The 23,004-nt window shown below is 44.5% G+C and overlaps 1 protein-coding gene across 1 annotated transcript in view; it reads right to left on the reverse strand.

Annotated features, from left to right (window-relative positions):
- The window catches only part of LOC130291820 (discoidin domain-containing receptor 2-like), a 118,697-nt gene that overhangs the window by 17,598 nt on the left and 78,095 nt on the right, over window positions 1-23,004 (reverse strand). The window contains exons 3-13 of the mRNA XM_056541129.1: window positions 19,729-19,871; window positions 19,313-19,415; window positions 16,039-16,267; window positions 14,618-14,765; window positions 14,425-14,530; window positions 10,704-10,890; window positions 7,856-8,102; window positions 7,584-7,685; window positions 4,881-5,038; window positions 4,335-4,533; window positions 483-727 (exon numbers count right to left, since the gene is read on the reverse strand). Of these exons, the coding sequence (XP_056397104.1) occupies window positions 483-727; window positions 4,335-4,533; window positions 4,881-5,038; window positions 7,584-7,685; window positions 7,856-8,102; window positions 10,704-10,890; window positions 14,425-14,530; window positions 14,618-14,765; window positions 16,039-16,267; window positions 19,313-19,415; window positions 19,729-19,792 (1,788 nt within the window). The 5' untranslated portion in view covers window positions 19,793-19,871. The remainder of the gene's footprint in view (window positions 1-482; window positions 728-4,334; window positions 4,534-4,880; window positions 5,039-7,583; window positions 7,686-7,855; window positions 8,103-10,703; window positions 10,891-14,424; window positions 14,531-14,617; window positions 14,766-16,038; window positions 16,268-19,312; window positions 19,416-19,728; window positions 19,872-23,004) is intronic.

Here is a 23,004-nt window from a genome sequence, read left to right on the forward strand (position 1 = left end):
GGATAAATACCGGCCATTGTCTTGCTGGTATTTTTAATATAAAAATACCGGCAGGGTGGCCAAAATACTGGATGTGTCTGTAAAATACCGGCCAGGTGACAACCTTAGTTGGGGTCCTAGTAGTCGGACCCCCAATGATCAACTAGTTATTCGCCATTCAATGGCTTGTAATAAATCAATACAAAGTCAGATACATCAGTACAGCTTGATAGCAATGTATACAATCCATGCAACAGTGCCATCTGCAGGCCAAAACCATGTACTACAAATACATTATTCATTCTTGATGTCTACAGCAGTGTTTCCCAACCAGTGTGCTTCGGCCTGACGCAAAACTACAACTCCCAGCATGCCCGGACAGCCAACGGCTGTCCGGGCATGCTGGGATTTGTAGTTTTGCAACAGCAGAAGGCACCCTGGTTGGGAAACACTGTGAACATGGATGATATATAAGGGGGACCTCTACACTCATAGTCTCATACCTCTCCAAATTGCCCTTCCCCCAGTTTCTCCTTTAGCCGTAGTTGGTTGAGCGGAAATTCTCCTACGCTGATGTCCTTCTTGGTGAGCGAGTCCACGGTTAGGGCCGGCACCGCGTACATGTTATTGCCGGTCACTCCCTGGAGGTTCACTATATCGGTCTCTGCATAGTGCGGCACGCTGTTCTGGAAGCCCTGGTGTGGGGTGGACTTGGTCAGATCAGGTTCTGCATAGTCTCCACTGCAGGCTGAAAGTGAATGAGGCAGTATTATAGAAGTTATATTCTTGTATATAGGAGGCAGTATTATAGTAGTTATATTCTTGTATATAGGAGCAGTATTATAGTAGTTATATTCTTGTATATAGGAGCAGTATTATAGTAGTTATATTCCTGTATATAGGAGCAGTATTATAGTAGTTATATTCTTGTATATAGGAGCAGTATTATAGTAGTTATATTCCTGTATATAGGAGGCAGTATTATAGTAGTTACATTCTTGTATATAGGAGCAGTATTATAGTAGGTATATTCTTGTATAAAGGAGCAGTATTATAGTAGTTATATTCTTGTATATAGGAGCAGTATTATAGTAGTTATATTCTTGTATATAGGAGCAGTATTATAATAGATATATTCTTGTATATAGGAGGCAGTATTATAGTAGTTATATTCTTGTATATAGGAGGCAGTATTATAGTAGTTATATTCTTGTATATAGGAGCAGTATTATAGTAGTTATATTCTTGTATATAGGAGCAGTATTATAGTAGTTATATTCTTGTATATAGGAGCAGTATTATAGTAGTTATATTCTTGTATATAGGGGGCAGTTTTATAGTAGATATATTCTTGTATATAGGAGCAGTATTATAGTAGTTGTATTCTTGTATATAGGAGCAGTATTATAGTAGTTATATTCTTGTATATAGGAGCAGTATTATAGTAGATATATTCTTGTATATAGGAGCAGTATTATAGTAGTTGTATTCTTGTATATAGGAGCAGTATTATAGTAGTTATATTCTTGTATATAGGAAGCAGTATTATAGTAGTTATATTCTTGTATATAGGAGCAGTATTATAGTAGATATATTCTTGTATATAGGAGCAGTATTATAGTAGTTGTATTCTTGTATATAGGAGCAGTATTATAGTAGTTATATTCTTGTATATAGGAGCAGTATTATAGTAGTTATATTCCTGTATATAGGAGCAGTATTATAGTAGTTATATTCTTGTATATAGGAGCAGTATTATAGTAGTTATATTCTTGTATATAGGGGGGAGTATTATAGTTGTTATATTCTTGTATATAGGAGCCAGTATTATAGTAGTTATATTCTTGTATATAGAAGCAGTATTATAGTAGTTATATTATTGTATATTGGAGCAGTAATATAGTAGTCATATTCTTGTGTATAGGAGCAGTATTATAGTAGTTATATTCTTGTATATAGGGGGGAGTATTATAGTAGTTATATTCTTGTATATAGGAGCCAGTATTATAGTAGATATATTCTTGTATATAGGAGCAGTATTATAGTAGTTATATTCTTGTATATAGGAGCAGTATTATAGAAGTTATATTCTTGTATATAGGAGCAGTATTATAGTAGTTATATTCTTGTATATAGGAGGCAGTATTATAGTAGTTATATTCTTGTATATAAGAGCAGTATTATATTAGTTATATTCCTGTTGTCACGATTCGGCTTACGGGTTGTGGATCCGCTGTGTCAGCGAGGGATTGGCGTGGACCGTGCTGGTGGACCGGTTCTAAGAGGCTACTGGTGTTCGCCAGAGCCCGCCGCAAAGCGGGATGGTCTTGCTGCGGCAGTAGCAACCAGGTCGTATCCACTAGCAACGGCTCAACCTCGCTGACTGCTGAGAAGGCGTGGGACAGAAGGACTAGGCAGAGGCAAGGTCAGACGTAGCAGAAGGTCGGGGGCAGGCGGCAAGGTTCGTAGTCAGGATGGATAGCAGAAGTTCAGGTACACAGGCTTTGGACACACTAAACGCTTTCACTGGCCCAAGGCAACAAGATCCGGCAAGGGAGTGCAAGGGAGGAGATCAGATATAGCCAGGGAGCAGATGGAAGCCAATTAAGCTAATTGGGCCAGGCACCAATCATTGGTGCACTGGCCCTTTAAGTCTCAGAGAGCTGGCGCGCGCGCGCCCTAGAGAGCGGAGCCGCGCGCGCCAGCACAAGACAGCAGGGGACCGGGACGGGTAAGTGACCTGGGATGCGATTCGCGAGCGGGCGCGTCCCGCTGTGCGAATCGCATCCCCGACGGCCATGACAGTGCAGCGCTCCCGGTCAGCGGGACTGACCGGGGCGCTGCAGGGAGAGAGACGCCGTGAGCGCTCCGGGGAGGAGCGGGGACCCGGAGCGCTAGGCGTAACACCTGTATATAGGAGCAGTATTATAGTAGTTATATTCTTGTATATAGGAGCAGTATTATAGTAGTTATATTCTTGTATATAGGAGGCAGTATTATAGTAGTTATATTCTTGTATATAGGAGCAGTATTATAGTAGTTATATTCTTGTATATAGGAGCAGTATTATAGTAGTTATATTCTTGTATATAGGAGATAGTATTATAGTAGTTATATTCTTGTATATAGGAGATAGTATTATAGTAGTTATATTCCTGTATATAGGAGCAGTATTATAGTAGTTATATTCTTGTATATAGGAGCAGTATTATAGTAGTTATATTCTTGTATATAGGAGAAGTATTATAGTAGTTATATACTTGTATATAGGGGGCAGTATTATAGTAGTTATATTCTTGTATATAGGAGCAGTATTATAGAAGTTATATTCTTGTATATAGGAGCAGTATTATAGTAGTTATATTCTTGTATATAGGAGCAGTATTATAGTAGTTATATTCTTGTATATAGGAGGCAGTATTATAGTAGTTATATTCTTGTATATAGGGTAAGTATTATAGTAGTTATATTCTTGTATATAGGAGGCAGTATTATAGTAGTTATATTCTTGTATATAGGAGGCAGTATTATAGTAGTTATATTCTTGTATATAGGAGCAGTATTATAGTAGTTATATTCTTGTATATAGGAGCAGTATTATAGTAGTTATATTCTTGTATATAGGAGATAGTATTATAGTAGTTATATTCTTGTATATAGGAGATAGTATTATAGTAGTTATATTCCTGTATATAGGAGCAGTATTATAGTAGTTATATTCTTGTATATAGGAGCAGTATTATAGTAGTTATATTCTTGTATATAGGAGAAGTATTATAGTAGTTATATACTTGTATATAGGGGGCAGTATTATAGTAGTTATATTCTTGTATATAGGAGCAGTATTATAGTAGTTATATTCTTGTATATAGGAGCAGTATTATAGTAGTTATATTCTTGTATATAGGAGCAGTATTATAGTAGTTATATTCTTGTATATAGGAGCAGTATTATAGTAGTTATATTCTTGTATATAGGAGGCAGTATTATAGTAGTTATATTCTTGTATATTGGGAGCAGTATTATAGTAGTTATATTCTTGTATATAGAAGCAGTATTATAGTAGTTATATTCTTGTATATAGGAGGCAGTATTATAGTAGTTATATTCTTGTATATAGGAGCAGTATTATAGTAGTTATATTCTTGTATATAGGAGCAGTATTATAGTAGTTATATTCTTGTATATAGGAGCAGTATTATAGTAGTTATATTCTTGTATATTGGGAGCAGTATTATAGTAGTTATATTCTTGTACATGTTCTCAGTTGTCACAGATCTTCCGCCCTTCTCTTCCCAATATGGAGGCCATAATTGATGTCCTGTTATAATACGGAGTTTTATGTTGTGTCGCACCTGAATCCTCGGCACTCTGAGACAGCTCAGGAAGTTTCCGTAGTGGTTTAGTCGGCTGTTGGTAGTCAAGGTCCAGAGGGAAGATTCTCTCATAGGTTGGGTTGGACTGATGGGTCTGTGTCTGGTTGTTGTTACCGATGCTATAACTATAGAAGGACAAACGTACAGTGGCGTCTTCTTCCAAGATCCGACGCGGAGCCTGTAAAGTATTACGGTATTATTAGAAGGTATATCTCCATCCACAAGATCTTCTTATACAGCAGTGGTCTCAAACTGTGGTCCTCCAGATGTTGCAAAACTTCAACTCCCAGCATGCCCGGACAGCCAACGGCTGTCCGGGCATGCTGGGAATTGAAGTTTTGCAACATCTGGAGGCCCACAGTTTGAGACCACTGGTCTAAAAGGACAATCTAGGCCTGGCCTGACTCCCCAAAGGTCCCAGCCATTGGCTGTCCGGGCATGCTGGGAGTTGAAGTTTTTCAACATCTGGAGGGCACCAGTGTGAGACCACTGATATACAGTATTACTGTTCTCAGGGGACTTTACCTTCTCCAGTCTCTTCTGTATATATTGTTTCCACAGGATCAGCACTATGATAATGAGCAGGAGAAGGATTATGGCCACCAGGCAGCCAACCAGAACAGAGGTCTTTGGCTCGTCCGGTTTGTCCAGTGGTCTGCTGATGGTGAATGGGAAAGTGGTTTCTGGAAAAGGAAATGAACAGTGAGTGACCATAGCCATATATGTGGACTTAGTAGTAAGAAGAGGGTGGTCGTTGGGCAGAATAGTGTTTATGGATGGTCAGGTGATGATTGGCCTTTAATGGACATATAAGTTAATAGTTGGTCAGGTGATGGTTGGCCATGATAAAGGTTTGTGTTCATGGTTGGACAGGTGATGGTTGGCCATGATAAAGATTGTGTTCGTGGTTGGACAGGGGATGGTTGGCCATGATAAAGGTTTGTGATCATGGTTGGACAGGTGATGGTTGGCCATGATAAAGGTTTGTGTTTATGGTTGGACAGGGGATGGTTGGCCATGATAAAGGTTTGTGTTCATGGTTGGACAGGAGATGGTTGGCCATGATAAAGGTTTGTGTTCATGGTTGGACAGGTGATGGTTGGCCATGATAAAGGTTTGTGTTCATGGTTGGACAGGTGATGGTTGGCCATGATAAAGGTTTGTGCTCATGGTTGGTCATGATAAAGGTTTGTGTTCATGGTTGGACGGGGATGGTTGGCCATGATAAACGTTTGTGTTCATGGTTGGACAGGGGATGGTTGGCCATGCTAAAGGTTTGTGTTCATGGTTGGACAGGGGATGGTTGGCCATGATAAAGGTTTGTGTTCATGGTCGGACAGGGGATGGTTGGCCATGATAAAGGTTTGTGTTCATGGTTGGACAGGAGATGGTTGGCCATGATAAAGGTGTGTGTTCATGGTTGGACAGGTGATGGTTGGCCATGATAAAGGTTTGTGTTCATGGTTGGACAGGTGATGGTTAGCCATGATAAAGATTTGTGTTTATAGTAGGACAGGTGATGGTTAGCCATGATAAAGGTTTCTATTTATGGTTTCACAAGTTGTGGTTTGCCATGATGGTTTGTGTTCATTGTTGGACAAGTGGTGGTTGCCCATGTTGGAAGTGTTTGTTCATGGTTGGAAAAGTGGTGGTTGGCCATGATGGAGGTTCATGTTCAGGGTTTTACAAGTTATTGTTTGCCATGATGGAAGATTTTTGTTCATGGTAGGACAGGTGATGGTTGGCCATAATAAAGGTTTGGGTTTATGGTTGGATAGGAGATGGTTGGCCATGATAAAGGTGTGTGTTCATGCTTGAACAGGAGATGGTTGGCCATGATAAAGGTGTGTGTTCATGGTTGGACAGGGGATGGTTGGCCATGATAAAGGTTTGTGTTCATAGTAGGACAGGAGATGGTTGGCCATGATAATCGTTTGTGTTCATAGTAGGACGGGTGATGGTTGGCCATGATAAAAGTTTGTGTTTATAGTAGGACAGGTGATGGTTAGCCATGATAAAGGTTTCTATTTATGGTTTCACAAGTTGTGGTTTGCCACGATGGTTTGTGTTTATAGTAGGACAGGGGATGGTTGGCCATGATAAAGGTTTGTGTTCATGGTTGCCCATGTTGGAAGTGTTTGTTCATGGTTGGAAAAGTGGTGGTTGGCCATGATGGAGGTTCATGTTCAGGGTTTTACAAGTGATTGTTTGCCATAATGGAAGATATTTGTTTATGGGTGAACAAGTGATGGTTGGCCGTGATGGAGGTTTGGGTTCACTTCATGGTTTTACAAGTGATTGTTTGCCATGATGGAAGATATTTGTTCATGGTTGGACAGGTGATGGTTGGCCATGATAAAGGTTTCTATTTATGGTTTCACAAGTTGTGGTTTGCCATGATGGTTTGTGTTCATGGTTGGACAAGTGGTGGTTGCCCATGTTGGAAGTGTTTGTTCATGGTTGGAAAAGTGGTGGTTGGCCATGATGGAGGTTCATGTTCAGGGTTTTACAAGTGATTGTTTGCCATGATGGAAGATATTTGTTCATGGGTGAACAAGTGATGGTTGGCCATGATGGAGGTTTGGGTTCACTTTATGGTTTTACAAGTGGTCATTTGCCATGATGGAAGATATTTGTTCATGGTTGGACAGGTGATGGTTGGCCATGATAAAGGTTTGCACTTATGGTTGGACAGGTGCTTGTTGGCCATGATAAAGGTTTGTGATTATAGTAGGGCAGGGGATGGTTGGCCATGATAAGGTTTGAGTTCATGGTTGGACTGGTGATTATTGGCCATGATAAATGTTTGTGTTCATGGTTGCCCATGATGGAAGTGTTTGTTCATGTTTGGAACAGCGGATGGCCATGATGGAGGTTCGTGTTCATGGTTTTACAAGTGATTGTTTGCCATGATGGAAGATATTTTTTCATGGGTGAACAAGTGGTGGTTGGCCATGATGGAGGTTTGGGTTCACAGTAGGACAAGTAGAACTGGCCATAATGGAGGTTTATGTTCATGGTTGGACAAGTGGTTGTTGGCATCCATGGCAGGCAGGGTTTGTTGTTATAGTAGGGAAAGTTATTGTCAATGATTGCAGGGCAGCCAGCTAACAGCATTTGTAGTAAGGCAGATGTGAGTAGACATAGGACAATATTGATATGGTGGTGAGTAGTAGTACGTGGTGGCGGTCATAGTATGTCCCCAGTTATCATGTTTACATCACTCACCAGATTTCCTCTCAGTAGCGTTCAGGATGGGGATCTCAGTGGTAGCAGCCTTGACAGTAGTAGGTGGCAGGGTAACAATGGTCGGCACTTCAATATCTGTGTCTGGGGAGAAATACAAGAGGATAAAAATGTATGGAGTGACCTAAAAATCTTATTTCTGTCTTGTGTTGTCATGGGGCATCTCCAGCATCACAGGAAACAGAAGCGGTCCACAACTGTGAACTTTAGACGTTCTCTCTTATCTTTTTTATTTTATATTTTGGGTGTCTCACTTGAATGGAAGGAGATTTCGCTGATCATCATCCATGTGTCGGCAAAGTAGAACTTGCAGAGGATGAAGCTCCCGACCCTCTGCTGTAAGGGGATCATGACAAATCTAGAGCTGGGGTTTTTGTCGTCCAGCACGGTCACCACCCCCACCGGCTCCGGATCCCAGTCAGACTGTTGGCGAGACTTAAAGAAGCAGTCAGCCCTCCGGAAAATCTTCACCCCCTTGGTGAACATATTATTACAGTGAACCTGAAGACAAGAAGACACCATTACTTACGCCACAGGAGACAGATAATAGCTGTATGAATGACCCCCAGGCCATGTACTGGATAGTAGCAGCACAAATATGAAATAAAACAAAAATAGAGAAACAAAGCCGCACATCTACCATTTCTATTTTGATCTACTTACTTCTCAGCATAATTTCAAAAATGTCTTGATCAAGAAGTACAAGCCCACTCGCCACATCAAGGCCACCTAGTCAGAGTGGGTCCCTAACCCAACACTGGCATAACACTGGCCAGCGACCAACGCCTCCGAGACACCGTGCCCACAGGGGAAACGACCTAGTGGTCAGGCAGCCCCACTGCTGCCCAACCAAGCCCCCGGCACCGGGCCACACCACCCCACAGACAAAGCATCAGAGCAACAATGGCCGCCACGGAGCATCACACCAGTGTGAAAAGATAGGTGCTTTCTCAGGGAGCACATGGTAGGTGTTCACACTGGTGTGGTTTTCTGTGGCGGCCATTGTTGCTGTGATGCTTTGTCTGTGGGGTGGTGTGGCCCAGTGCTGGGGGATTGGTCGGGCAGCAGTGGGGCTGCCTGGCCACTGGGTTGTTCCCCCTGTGGGCACAGTGTCTCGGAGGCTGTGTTCGCCGCTCAGTGTTATGCCAGTAGGTGGCCTTGACGTGGCGAGTGGGCTTGTACTTCTTGATCAAAATATATCATAACAACCTGTTAGTTTTTGAATTGATGCTGAGAAGCAAATAGATCAAAATACAAATGGTGGATGTGCGGCTGTGATTCTGTTTCTCAATTTTGTTTTTTACACATATGCTTGATATTTGCCCATATATGCTGGATAGCTGGACATATATGATAAAATAAATGACCCCCCCCCCCCCCAGGCCATATACTGGAAAGCAGCACATATATGATCTAATTATTGCCCCCCAGGATATATACTGGACAGTAGCAGCACATATATATGATATAATAAATGACCCCCCAGGATATATACTGGACAGTAGCAGCACATATATATGATATAATAAATGACCCCCCAGGATATATACTGGATAGTAGCAGCACATATATGATATAATAAATGACCCCCCCCCAGGATATATACTGGATAGTAGCAGCACATATATGATAAAATAAATGACCCCCCCCCCCAGGCCATATACTGGAAAGCAGCACATATATGATCTAATTATTGCCCCCCAGGATATATACTGGACAGTAGCAGCAGATATATGATATAATTAATGACCCCCCAGGATATATACTGGATAGTAGCAGCAGATATATGATATAATAAATTACCCCCCAGGATATATACTGGATAGTAGCAGCACATATATGATATAATAAATGACCCCCCCCCCCAGGATATATACTGGATAGTAGCAGCAGATATATGATATAATAAATGGCCCCCCCCCCCAGGATATATACTGGATAGTAGCAGCAGATATATGATATAATAAATGACCCCCCAGGATATATACTGGATAGTAGCAGCACATATATGATATAATAAATGACCCCCCCCCAGGATATATACTGGATAGTAGCAGCAGATATATGATATAATAAATGACCCCCCCCAGGATATATACTGGATAGTAGCAGCAGATATATGATATAATAAATGACCCCCCCCCCCCCAGGATATATACTGGATAGTAGCAGCAGATATATGATATAATAAATTACCCCCCAGGATATATACTGGATAGTAGCAGCACATATATGATATAATAAATGACCCCCCCCCCAGGATATATACTGGATAGTAGCAGCAGATATATGATATAATAAATGCCCCCCCCCCCAGGATATATACAGGATAGTAGCAGCAGATATATGATATAATAAATGACCCCCCCCCCCCCCCAGGATATATACTGGATAGTAGCAGCAGATATATGATATAATAAATGACCCCCCCCCCCCCAGGATATATACTGGATAGTAGCAGCAGATATATGATATAATAAATGACCCCCCAGGATATATACTGGATAGTAGCAGCACATATATGATATAATAAATGACCCCCCCCCAGGATATATACTGGATAGTAGCAGCAGATATATGATATAATAAATGACCCCCCCCAGGATATATACTGGATAGTAGCAGCAGATATATGATATAATAAATGACCCCCCCCCCCCAGGATATATACTGGATAGTAGCAGCAGATATATGATATAATAAATTACCCCCCAGGATATATACTGGATAGTAGCAGCACATATATGATATAATAAATGACCCCCCCCCCCCAGGATATATACTGGATAGTAGCAGCAGATATATGATATAATAAATGACCCCCCCCCCAGGATATATACTGGATAGTAGCAGCAGATATATGATATAATAAATGACCCCCCCCAGGATATATACTGGATAGTAGCAGCAGATATATGATATAATAAATGCCCCCCCCCCCCCAGGATATATACAGGATAGTAGCAGCAGATATATGATATAATAAATGACCCCCCCCCCCCAGGATATATACTGGATAGTAGCAGCAGATATATGATATAATAAATGACCCCCCCCCCCAGGATATATACTGGATAGTAGCAGCACATAAATGATATTTACCTTCATGTAGGTAAAGTTTCTAGGTCCATCAAACTGGAATTCTACCTCTACGTATCCGTTGGACGAGCTTTCATTTTTCCAGCCGACGTAGTCATAACCCGGCCAGACACGATACTGATGGCTCTGAGTGAAGTCGTCCAACCCCAGCACGCCGTCTGTCAGCTGACCCAGACCGCCAAACAGCCGCCTGCACATAGAGGACAGGAATATATCATCATGTTATAGGCTACTGTAATATACATGTATACAGGGGTGAGGAACATGCAGGATTTCCTTTCTTCTATCCTCCCGTCCTCCTTTCTTTTTTCCACCTTCTCTTCACACTCCTTCTTCCTCCCTTTAATCCTTCCTTCCTTCCATACTCTCTCCCTCTTTTTCCTTTCTCCCACGCTGCTTCCATCTCCATTTCCTTCCTCTCCCCCTTTCTATCCTCCCCTCTATTCCTTTTCCATCCCCTTTTTATTTCCTTTCTTCTTTCCTCCCATTCTCCCTCCCTCTTTCCTTCCATCTCCTTTACTTTCCTTCCAAATCCTTTTCTTTTCTCCCCTCCTTCCATTCTCCGTTTCTTATTTCTATCCTCCATTCCTTCTATTACTTTTTCCTCCTTCCATCTCCTTTTCCTTCCTCCTTATATCCTCTCTCCTATTCTCTTTCCCGTATTCCTTCCTTCTATCCTCACTTCTTATATCCTCACTTCTGTCCCCTCTTCCTTCTTCCTTCCTCTCTCCCTCATTCTTTCCATCCCCTGTTCCTTCCTCTCTCCCTCATTCCTTCCATCCCCTCTTTCGTCCCCTCTTCCTTCCTCTCTCCCTCATTCCTTCCGTCCCCTCTTCCTTCCTCTCTCCCTCATTCCTTCCGTCCCCTCTTCCTTCCTCTCTCCCTCATTCCTTCCGTCCCCTCTTCCTTCCTCTCTCCCTCATTCCTTCCGTCCCCTCTTCCTTCCTCTCTCCCTCATTCCTTCCATCCCCTCTTCCATCCCCTCTTCCTTCCTCTCTCCCTTATTCCTTCCGTCCCCTCTTCCTTCCTCTCTCCCTCATTCCTTCCGTCCCCTCTTCCTTCCTCTCTCCCTCATTCCTTCCGTCCCCTCTTCCTTCCTCTCTCCCTCATTCCTTCCGTCCCCTCTTCCTTCCTCTCTCCCTCATTCCTTCCTTCCCCTCTTCCTTCCTCTCTCCCTCATTCCTTCCGTCCCCTCTTCCGTCCCCTCTTCCTTCCTCTCTCCCTCATTCCTTCCATCCCCTCTTCCTTCCTCTCTCCCTCATTCCTTCCATCCCCTCTTCCATCCCCTCTTCCTTCCTTCCTCTCTCCCTCATTCCTTCCGTCCCCTCTTCCTTCCTCTCTCCCTCATTCCTTCCATCCCCTCTTCCGTCCCCTCTTCCATCCCCTCTTCCATCCCCTCTTCCTTCCTTCCTCTCTCCCTCATTCCTTCCATCCCCTCTTCCGTCCCCTCTTCTGTCCCCTCTTCCTTCCATCCCCTCTTCCGTCCCCTCTTTCGTCCCCTCTTCCGTCCCCTCTTCTGTCCCCTCTTCCTTCCATCCCCTCTTCCGTCCCCTCTTCTGTCCCCTCTTTCGTCCCCTCTTCCGTCCCCTCTTCTGTCCCCTCTTCCTTCCATCCCCTCTTCCGTCCCCTCTTCTGTCCCCTCTTCCGTCCCCTCTCCTGTCCCCTCTTCCGTCCCCTCTTCTGTCCCCTCATCCTTCCATCCCCTCTTCCGTCCCCTCTTCTGTCCCCTCTTCCGTCCCCTCTTCTGTCCCCTCTTCCGTCCCCTCTTCCGTCCCCTCTTCCTTCCATCCCCTCTTCGGTCCCCTCTTCCTTCCTCTCTCCCTCATTCCTTCCGTCCCCTCTTCCTTCCGTCCCCTCTTCGGTCCCCTCTTCCTTCCTCTCTCCCTCATTCCTTCCGTCCCCTCTTCCTTCCGTCCCCTCTTCGGTCCCCTCTTCCTTCCTCTCTCCCTCATTCCTTCCGTCCCCTCTTCCTTCCGTCCCCTCTTCGGTCCCCTCTTCCTTCCTTTCTCCCTCATTCCTTCCTCTCTCCTTCATTCCTTCCGTCCCCTCTTCCTTCCTCTCTCCCTCATTCCTTCCGTCCCCTCTTCCATCCCCTCTTCCTTTCTCTCTCCCTCATTCCTTCCGTCCCCTCTTCCGTCCCCTCTTCCTTCCATCCCCTCCTCCGTCCCCTCTTCTGTCCCCTCTTCCGTCCCCTCTTCCGTCCCCTCTTCCGTCCCCTCTCCCTCATTCCTTCCGTCCCCTCTTTCCTCCTCTCCCCCTCATTCCTTCCGTCCCCTCTTCTGTCCCCTCTTCCTTCCTCTCTCCCTCATTCCTTCCTCTCTCCCTCATTCCTTCCATCCCCTCTTCCTTCCTCTCTCCCTCATTCCTTCAGTCCCCTCTTCCTTCCTCTCTCCCTCATTCCTTCCATCCCCTCTTCCTTCCTCTCTCCCTCATTCCTTCCGTCCCCTCTTCCTTCCTCTCTCCCTCATTCCTTCCGTCCCCTCTTCCTTCCTCTCTCCCTCATTCCTTCTGTCCCCTCTTCCTTCCTCTCTCCCTCATTCCTTCCGTCCCCTCTTCCTTCCCCTCTTCCATCCTTCCTCTCTCCCTCATTCCTTCCTCTCTCCCTCATTCCTTCCGTCCCCTCTTCCATCCCCTCTTCCATCCTTCCTCTCTCCCTCATTCCTTCTGTCCCCTCTTCCATCCCCTCTTCCGTCCCCTCTCCCTCATTCCTTCCGTCCCCTCTTCCATCCCCTCTTCCATCCTTCCTCTCTCCCTCATTCCTTCTGTCCCCTCTTTCATCCCCTCTTCCGTCCCCTCTCCCTCATTCCTTCCGTCCCCTCTTATGTCCCCTCTTCCTTCCTCTCTCCCTCATTCCTTCCGTCCCCTCTTCCATCCCCTCTTCCTTTCTCTCTCCCTCATTCCTTCCGTCCCCTCTTCCGTCCCCTCTTCCTTCCATCCCCTCTTCCGTCCCCTCTTCTGTCCCCTCTTCCGTCCCCTCTCCCTCATTCCTTCCGTCCCCTCTTCCCTCCTCTCCCCCTCATTCCTTCCGTCCCCTCTTCTGTCCCCTCTTCCTTCCTCTCTCCCTCATTCCTTCCTCTCTCCCTCATTCCTTCCATCCCCTCTTCCTTCCTCTCTCCCTCATTCCTTCCGTCCCCTCTTCCGTCCCCTCTTCCTTCCATCCCCTCTTCCGTCCCCTCTTCTGTCCCCTCTTCCGTCCCCTCTTCCGTCCCCTCTTCCGTCCCCTCTCCCTCATTCCTTCCGTCCCCTCTTCCCTCCTCTCCCCCTCATTCCTTCCGTCCCCTCTTCTGTCCCCTCTTCCTTCCTCTCTCCCTCATTCCTTCCTCTCTCCCTCATTCCTTCCATCCCCTCTTCCTTCCTCTCTCCCTCATTCCTTCCGTCCCCTCTTCCTTCCTCTCTCCCTCATTCCTTCCGTCCCCTCTTCCTTCCTCTCTCCCTCATTCCTTCCGTCCCCTCTTCCTTTCTCTCTCCCTCATTCCTTCCGTCCCCTCTTCCTTCCTCTCTCCCTCATTCCTTCCGTCCCCTCTTCCTTCCTCTCTCCCTCATTCCTTCCGTCCCCTCTTCCTTTCTCTCTCCCTCATTCCTTCCGTCCCCTCTTCCTTCCCCTCTCCCTCATTCCTTCCGTCCCCTCTTCCTCCCAGCTGTATGCCTGATATGTGACACTTGCTGGTCATATCTCACCAGCTCCTTAGGATAAGTTCATGTAGTGAGAAGTAAGTGGTGTCACCTCTTCTCTAGGTATCCATCGTAGGTAGAGTCGTTCAGGTAGGCGATGGGATGTCCGGGGGCCATATAGGTCTCTCCTTCTGGGATACTGTAGGATTTCAGTCCATCTGGGACACAGATAATACAGGTCACTCTACGGCTTCTCTAACATGTTATAAAACTCCCAACGTGTATGTCCCTAAGAAAGTCCTTACCTTGCCACATGCAGCCATACAGCTCCACCCGCATACACACCATGGTGGGGACCTTAGTGACTGGGATGACTCGGATGTGACTTGCAATGATTGGGGGTTTCAGATCCGTCAGGACCACCTCATACTCATTTACATTGCCTTTAATGACCTATAGAAACAGAAAACAGTGTGATCAATCACTAAGGAAATATCTATCTATCTAATATCTATCCATCTCATATCTATCCATCTATCTCCTATCTATCCATCTCATATCTATCCATCTATCCATCTCATATCTATCCATCTATCTATCTCCTATCTATCCATCTCATATCTATCTATCTCATATCTATCTATCCATCTCATATCTATCTCATATCTATCTATCTAGCTCATATCTATCTATCTAGCTCATATGTATCTATCTAGCTCATATGTATCTATCTCATATCTATCTATCTATCTATCTCATATATATCTATCCATCTCATATCTATCTATCCAGCTCATATCTATCTATCTCATATCTATCTATCTAGCTCATATCTATCTATCTAGCTCATATCTATCTATCTAGCTCATGTCTATCTATCTATCTATCTATCTCATATCTATCTATCTCATATCTATTCATCTCATATCTATCTATCTTTCTCATATCTATCTCTCTCATATCTATCTATCTCTCTCATATCTATCTCATATCTATATATCTATCTATCTCTCATATCTATCTATCTATCTATCTCATATCTTTCTATCTATCTATCTCATATCTATCTATCTATCTCATATCTAACTATCTATCTCATATCTATCTATCTATCTATCTATCTCATATCTATCTATCTCATATCTATCTATCTATCTATCTCATATCTATCTCATATCTATCTATCTATCTATCTATCCCTCACACATTATTGTAACTATTTTCTTCTTTTTTCTCCATCACAGAAGGAAAATAAACAGGTTTCCAGAGATGAAGAAATCCATGGCTATGGTTCCTCATGAATAAACAAGGCCGGTCGGACATTATCAGAAGTTATGTCAAGGATAAGCGGCCAGTCAGTCAGCACCTCAGGGCCAGTCTGCGGTTATACAGCTCGCTGGGGATGTCGTAGTTTGGGAGATATTTTTGGAGGGAGACGTGAGTCGTTTCGGTTTCTTTGTTGTCTTACGTGGTGGAGCAATGATCCACGTTGTGTGTTCGTCAGGACAGGATGACGTGTGCCCGTGAGAAGAAGACGTTGTGTCTCCATCACCGTGTGGTCTCTACTATGGAGACCACATGGATGTCCCAGGTCTTACTCAGCCGGGTGGAGTTATTGGGAGGTCCGTCCCCTGACTCCTTATACATGAGAACAAGACGCTGATTCTCTTAGCGGTTACATCATTTTTCTTCCATTTTGTGGCACAATAGTTTCCACTGTTCGTACCTGTTGCCCTTGGTGGTCCTTCCATGAAAGCCACCGCTCTCCGTTGCGGCTGTAGTCCACTCGGTAGGATCTGGCAAACTCCTTCCCCGTGGCTCGGGCGTGGCGGCCTTGAGTCCCAACCAAGGTGATGAAGTAGAGTTTGTGTAGATGTATCTGTAGGTATTGCACGTCCTCCGGCTGCAGGACCCCCGCTGGGCACCAGGCTCCGTCACCTTCTTCCCGTTGTAGTCTGGGAGAAGAGAACGGATACAACATATTAGTAAATCTGCCCTGGGATGGGTACAATGTGGTGGGCAATGTGGACACTTCTCCCCCAATATGTATACCCTGATTTTGTACCCTAGTAGGGATCTCAGAGTAAGTGTAAGGTCTGTGGTCCTGGATTCCTATACACGAGGGCATTGTGTAAGGCAGCTTGTGTATAGTAAAGAGTGCTGGGCACATACAGTATGTAGAGTGCCACATATAGTAAGAGAATGCTGCGTATAGAATGTAGAGTGCCACATACAGAAAGAGAATGCTGCGTATAGAATGTAGAGTGCCACATACAGAAAGAGAATGCTGCGTATAGAATGTAGAGTGCCACATACAGAAATAGAATGCTGCGTATAGAATGTAGAGTGCCACAAATAGGAAAATAATGCTGCGTATAAAATGTAGAGTGTCACATACAGAAAGAGAATGCTGCGTATAGAATGTAGAGTGCCACATATAGAAAGAGAATGCTGCAAATAGAATGTAGAGTGCCACATATAGAAAGAGAATGCTGCATATAGAATGTAGAGTGCCACATATAGAAAGAGAATGCTGCAAATAGAATGTAGAGTGCCAAATATAGAGAGGGCTGCAAATAGAATGTAGAGTGCCACATACAGATAGAGAATGCTGCATATAGAATGTAGAGTGCCACATATAGAAAGAGAATGCTGCATATAGAATTTAGAGTGCCACATACAGAGAGAGCTGCATATAGAATGTAGAGTGCCACTTATAGAAAGAGAATGCTGCATATAGAATGTAGAGTGCCACGTATAGAAAGAGAATGCTGAATATAAAATGTAGAGTGCCACATATAGAAAGAGAATGCTGCATATAGAATGTAGAGTGCCACGTATAGAAAGAGAGTGCTGCAAATAGAATGTAGAGTGCCATATACAGAGAGTGCTGCAAATAGAATGCAAAGTGCCACATATAGAAAGAGAAGGCTGTCTGTAGAATGTAGAGTGCCACGTATAGAGAGGGCTGCAAATAGAATGTAGAGTGCCACTTATAGAAAGAGAATGATGTGTATAGAATGTAGAGTGCCACATACAGAAAGAAAATGCTGCATATAGAATGTAGAGTGCCACATACAGAAAGAGAATGCTGCATATAGAATGTAGAGTGCCGCATATAGTAAGAGAATTCTGCTTATAGAATGTAGAGTGCCACATATAGTAAGAGAATGCTGCTTATAGAATGTAGAGTGCCACATATAGTAAGAGAATGCTGCGTATAGAATGTAGAGTGGCACATATAGTAAGAGAATGCTGCATATAGAATGTAGAGTGCCACATACAGAAAGAGAATGCTGCATATAGAATGTAGAGTGCCGCATATAGAAAGAGAATGCTGCATATAGAATGTAGAGTGCCACATATAGAAAGAGAATGCTTCATAGAAAAAAAACTACGGCAGAAAGAATTTATAGTGCCTCACTGCAGAACATAATGTCGCATATATAATGTTTAGTGCTAACAAAAGAACATAAAGACACATATAGAAACCGAATGCTGCATATAGAGTGCTAGAGATTTTATATAGAGTGCCACATATAGAAACAGGATGCTGAATATAGAGTGCTACAGACAGAATATAGAGTGCCACATAGAGAAACAGAATGCTGAATATAGAGTGCCACATATAGAAACAGAATGCTGAATATAGAGTGCTACAGGCAGAATATAGAGTGCCACATATAGAAACAGAATGCTGAATATAGAGTGCTACAGGCAGAATATCGAGTGACACATATAGAAACAGAATGCTGAATGTAGAGTGCTACAGACAGACTATAGAGTGCCATATATAGAAACAGAATGCTGAATGTAGAGTGCTACAGACATAATGAAGGACTACATATAAAATACAGAGCACCACATCTAAATATACAGGGAAGCTTAATGGTGTTGCACATCCACTTAATGTTATATACAGAGGAGTGCCACGCATAAAAAGTGCTGTATACGGAATATAGCATGCTATATATAACTAGAGTGCCCCATATATAGAATATAAAGTTCATCATATAGAATATAGAGTGTCCCATATAGAACATAGAGTGCCCCATATAGAATGCAGAGTGCCCCATATAGACCATAGAGTCCCATATAGACCATAGAGTGCCCCATATAGACCATAGAGTGCCCCATATAGACCATAGAGTGCCCCATATAGACCATAGAGTGCCCCACGTAGACTATAGAGTGCCCCATATAGACCATAGAGTGCCCCACGTAGACTATAGAGTGCCCCATATAAACCATAGAGTGCCCCATATAGACCATAGAGTTCCTCATATAGAATATAGAGTGCCCCATATAGACCATAGAGTTCCTCATATAGAATATAGAGTGCCCCATATAGACCATAGAGTTCCTCATATAGAATATAGAGTGCCCCATATAGAATATAGAGTGCCCCATATAGACCATAGAGTTCCTCATATAGAATATAGAGTGCCCCATATAGACCATAGAGTTCCTCATATAGAATATAGAGTGCCCCATATAGACCATAGAGTTCCTCATATAGAATATAGAGTGCCCCATATAGACCATAGAGTTCCTCATATAGAATATAGAGTGCCCCATATAGACCATAGAGTTCCTCATATAGAATATAGAGTGCCCCATATAGACCATAGAGTTCCTCATATAGAATATAGAGTGCCCCATATAGAATGTAGAGTGCCCCATATAGAATGTAGAGTGCCCCATATAGAATGTAGAGTGCCCCATATAGAATGTAGAGTGCCCCATATAGAATGTAGAGTGCCCCAGGCAGAATGTAGAGTGCCCCAGGCAGAATGTAGAGTGCCCCATGCAGAAGATAGAGTGCAGGTCAGTATAGCAGGAAGCAATGAGGTGGGAAACGTCTAATCTCTATGGCCATCTTAGCAATGCTCCTATTGGCCAAAAAGAGATCTAGTCCTACGAGAGATGTGATTGGTTCCAGGCCGAGTACAATGTGACTGGGTTCTAGCTGCTTTGTATAGATCATATATACTCCATACCTCGCAAACTGGGGTCCCGTTGACTCATACCATTGGCTGGAAGCAGTGATGTCCTCATCACGTATGAATCGGTCGTGCATCCCCAGGGCATACCGACATATGGCTGCCGGGAGAACAAGAGAGAGAAGTTTGTTACAATGTATCAGTGCAGGTGAAATTTATCAGTATAGCTCACAGATAATTGTCTAGATCAGTGTTTCCCAACCAAGGTGCCTCCAGCTGTTGCAAAACTACAACTCCCAGCGTGCCCGGACAGCCGAAGGCTGTCCGGGCATGCTGGAAGTTGTAGTTTTGCAACAGCTGGAGGCAACCTGTAGGGAAAACTGCTCTAGATTGAATATTAAAAATGTTTCCATTCACTGACAACAAGCAGATATCCTGAAAATACATAAGAAGGTTGTAGCGTCCGCCCTCACCGGGTATAACTTCGGAGGTGGAGCGTCCAGTCAGGAAAGCCAGTAGAAAAATGCGTAGATACATCCTGCGGAGCCCGGGCGCGTACTGACCCCGCCGGATCTCCAGTTCTCTTGTCGGCCGCCGGCTTCACTCTGCTACATTTCTGGAAGAGGAAGAAGAAAGAGAGTCACTCAAAAGCCACCGGGACCAGGGAGGAGATGGGGCAGGCCTGGGACTATGGCGGCAAAATCAGGAACTTACACTGTGGCGGTATTTATATAAGGAAAGGAAGGTGGGGAGAACAATGACTCCTATCTAATATGGTTCCCAAACAATGCTCAGCTGAAGAGTGCACAAGATGTCACCCCACTTGTGTCCCCTATAGTAATAATCACTTGTGCCCCACAGTAGGGAATAGTGCCCCCTAGTAGGGAATAGTGCCCCCTAGTAGGGAATAGTGCCCCCTAGTAGGGAATAGTGCCCCCTAGTAGGGAATAGTGCCCCCTAGTAGGGACTAGTGCCCCCTCTGTGCCCTCCAGTAGGTAATAGTACCCTCTAATAAGGAACAGTGCCTCCTCTGGGCCACTTCAATAGGGAATAACATCCGCTTTCAGCGTTCCAGTATGGAATACCCCCCCCCCTCTGTGCACCCAGTATGGAATACCCCCCCCCCCCCCCTGTGCACCCAGTATGGAATACCCCCCCCCCCTCTGTGCACCCAGTATGTAATACTGCCCCACTGCAAACCTAGTAAGGAATATCGTCCCTCTGTGCACCCAGTAAGGAATACTGCCCCCTCTGTGCACCCAGTAAGGAATACCACCCCCTCTGTGCACCCAGTAAGAAATAGCGCCCCCTCTGTGCACCCAGTAAGAAATATTGCCCCTCTGCAAACCTAGTAAGAAATACCGCCCCCTCTGTGCACCCAGTAAGAAATAGCGCCCCTTCTGTGCACCCAGTAATGAATACTGCCCCTCTGCAAACCTAGTAAGGAATACCGCCCCTCTGTGCACCCAGTAAGGAATAACACCCGCTATGTGCACCAAGTAAAGAATAGCGCTCCCTCTGTGCATCCAATAGGACATAGCGCCCCCTCTGTGCACTCAAAGAATAACCACTGCGAACCTAGTAATGACTAGCACCCATCTGTGCACCCATTAACAAATAGCGCCCCTTCTGTGCACCCAGTGAGGAATAGCACCCCTTCTGTCCACCCAGTGAGGAATAGCACCCCACTGTGCACCTGGTAATTAATAGCACCCTTCTGTGCACCCAGTAAGGAATACTGCCCCCTCTGTGCACCAGTAAGGAATAGCGCTCCCTCTCTGTGCACCAGTAAGGAATAGCGCCTCCTCTGTGCACCAGTAAGGAATAGCATCCCCCTTTGTTCACCAGTAAGGAATAGCGCTACCCTCTCTGTGCACCAGTAAGGAATAGCGCCTCCTCTGTGCACCAGTAAGGAATATCGCCCCCTCTGTGCACCAGTAAGGAATAGCGCTCCCTTTGGGCACCAGTAAGGAATAGCGCTCCCTCTGTGCACCAGTAAGGAATAGCACCCCCCCCCTCTGTGCACCAGTAAGGAATAGTGCTCCCTCTGTGCACCATTAAGGAATAGTGCCCCCTCTGTGCACCATTAAGAAATAGCGCTCCCTCCCTCTGTGCACCAGTAAGGAATAGCGCTCCCTCCCTCTGTGCACTAGTAAGGAATAGCACTCCCTCTATGCACCAGTAAGGAATAGTGCCCCCTCTGTGCACCAGTAAGGAATAGCGCTCCCTCTGTGCACCAGTAAGGAATAGCGCCCCCCTCTGTGCACCAGTAAGGAATAGCACTCCCTCTGTGCACCAGTAAGGAATAGCGCCCCCCTCTGTGCACCAGTAAGGAATAGCGCCCCCCTCTGTGCACCAGTAAGGAATACCGCCCCCCTCTGTGCACCAGTAAGGAATAGCGCTCCCTTTGGGCACCAGTAAGGAATAGCGCCCCTCCTGCATTTCCTGATGGTTTTGTTACTACTTCACCACTCTTCCATCTTCCTTGCAGACACCATGTAGCAGTGCGCCTGTCCTGAATCTTCCCCCCACCTCAGGACTCCAGAGACTGGTACCCAGGGAAAGAAGACTCACATACCGCCACATGGTGTCTGCACGGAGGACAGGAGAGCTCAGAAGCAGTAAACAAGAGAACAGTTAGGGGGAAGCTGAAGGGCCTGGTTGCAATTGCGACCACTGCGTCCCCTATGTCTCTACCACTGGAAATATTCTAGGTATTTTAGGAGAGATTTCCAGTGACAGCAAGCAGAGATCTTGAAAATGGTGATATATTAAAACACAATGTATATTAGTTGCAGTACTTATAGTTCGTTCATGAAAACAACTTTAGGCCTTGTTTAGGCCTAGATTCTGGGACAGATATCATGTCGTACTATTTTTGTCCAGTAGATGGCAGCATGTACCGTCATATTTCCTCATTATCTGGATGATTCACTTATCATAGCTCAGTGGTCTCAACCTGCAGCTGTATAGCTATATGACTTTTCCAAACAGTGTGTCTGCAGCTGTTGCGAAACTACAACTCCCAGCATGCCTGGACAGCCGAAGGCTGTCCAGGCATGCTGGGAGTTGTAGTTTCGCAACAGCTGGAGACACCCTGGTTGGGAAACACAGCCTTATGGAAATCAAAAGGGTCAGGAAGAGAAGAAAACCAATAAAAGAGGGCAATAAATGACAAAAAGGAGTATTTAAGCTGCTAAAACAGGAAAGCAGTGAAGGAGCATTAAAAAGCTATGAGGAAAATAGCATAGTAGATAACACAATAGAGGACAGTGCACGGTATAGTAGATAAAACAATAGAGGACCGTGCACGGTATATAGTAGATTACACAATAGAGCCCAGTGCATGGTATATAGTAGATAACACAATAGAGGACAGTGCACTGTGTATAGTAGATAACACAATAGAGGACAGCACACTGTATATAGTAGATAATACAATAGAGGACAGTGCACTGTGTATAGTAGATAACACAAAAGAGGACAGTGCACTGTATATAGTAGATAACAAAATAGAGAACAGTGCACTGTGTATAGTAGAAAACACAATAGAGGACACTGCACTGTATATAGTAGATAACACAATAGAAGACAGTGCACTGTATATAGTAGATAACACAATAGAGGACAGTGTACTTTATAAAGTAGATAGGTATGCTGGATGTTGTAATTTTGTAACAGCTAGAGGAAACCTGGTTGGGAATAAAAGGGTCAAGAAGAGAAGAAAACCAATGTGGATAAATAAAAAG

This window comes from Hyla sarda, chromosome 9 (genome assembly GCF_029499605.1).
Source record: "Hyla sarda isolate aHylSar1 chromosome 9, aHylSar1.hap1, whole genome shotgun sequence".
Taxonomy (NCBI): Eukaryota; Metazoa; Chordata; class Amphibia; order Anura; family Hylidae; genus Hyla; species Hyla sarda.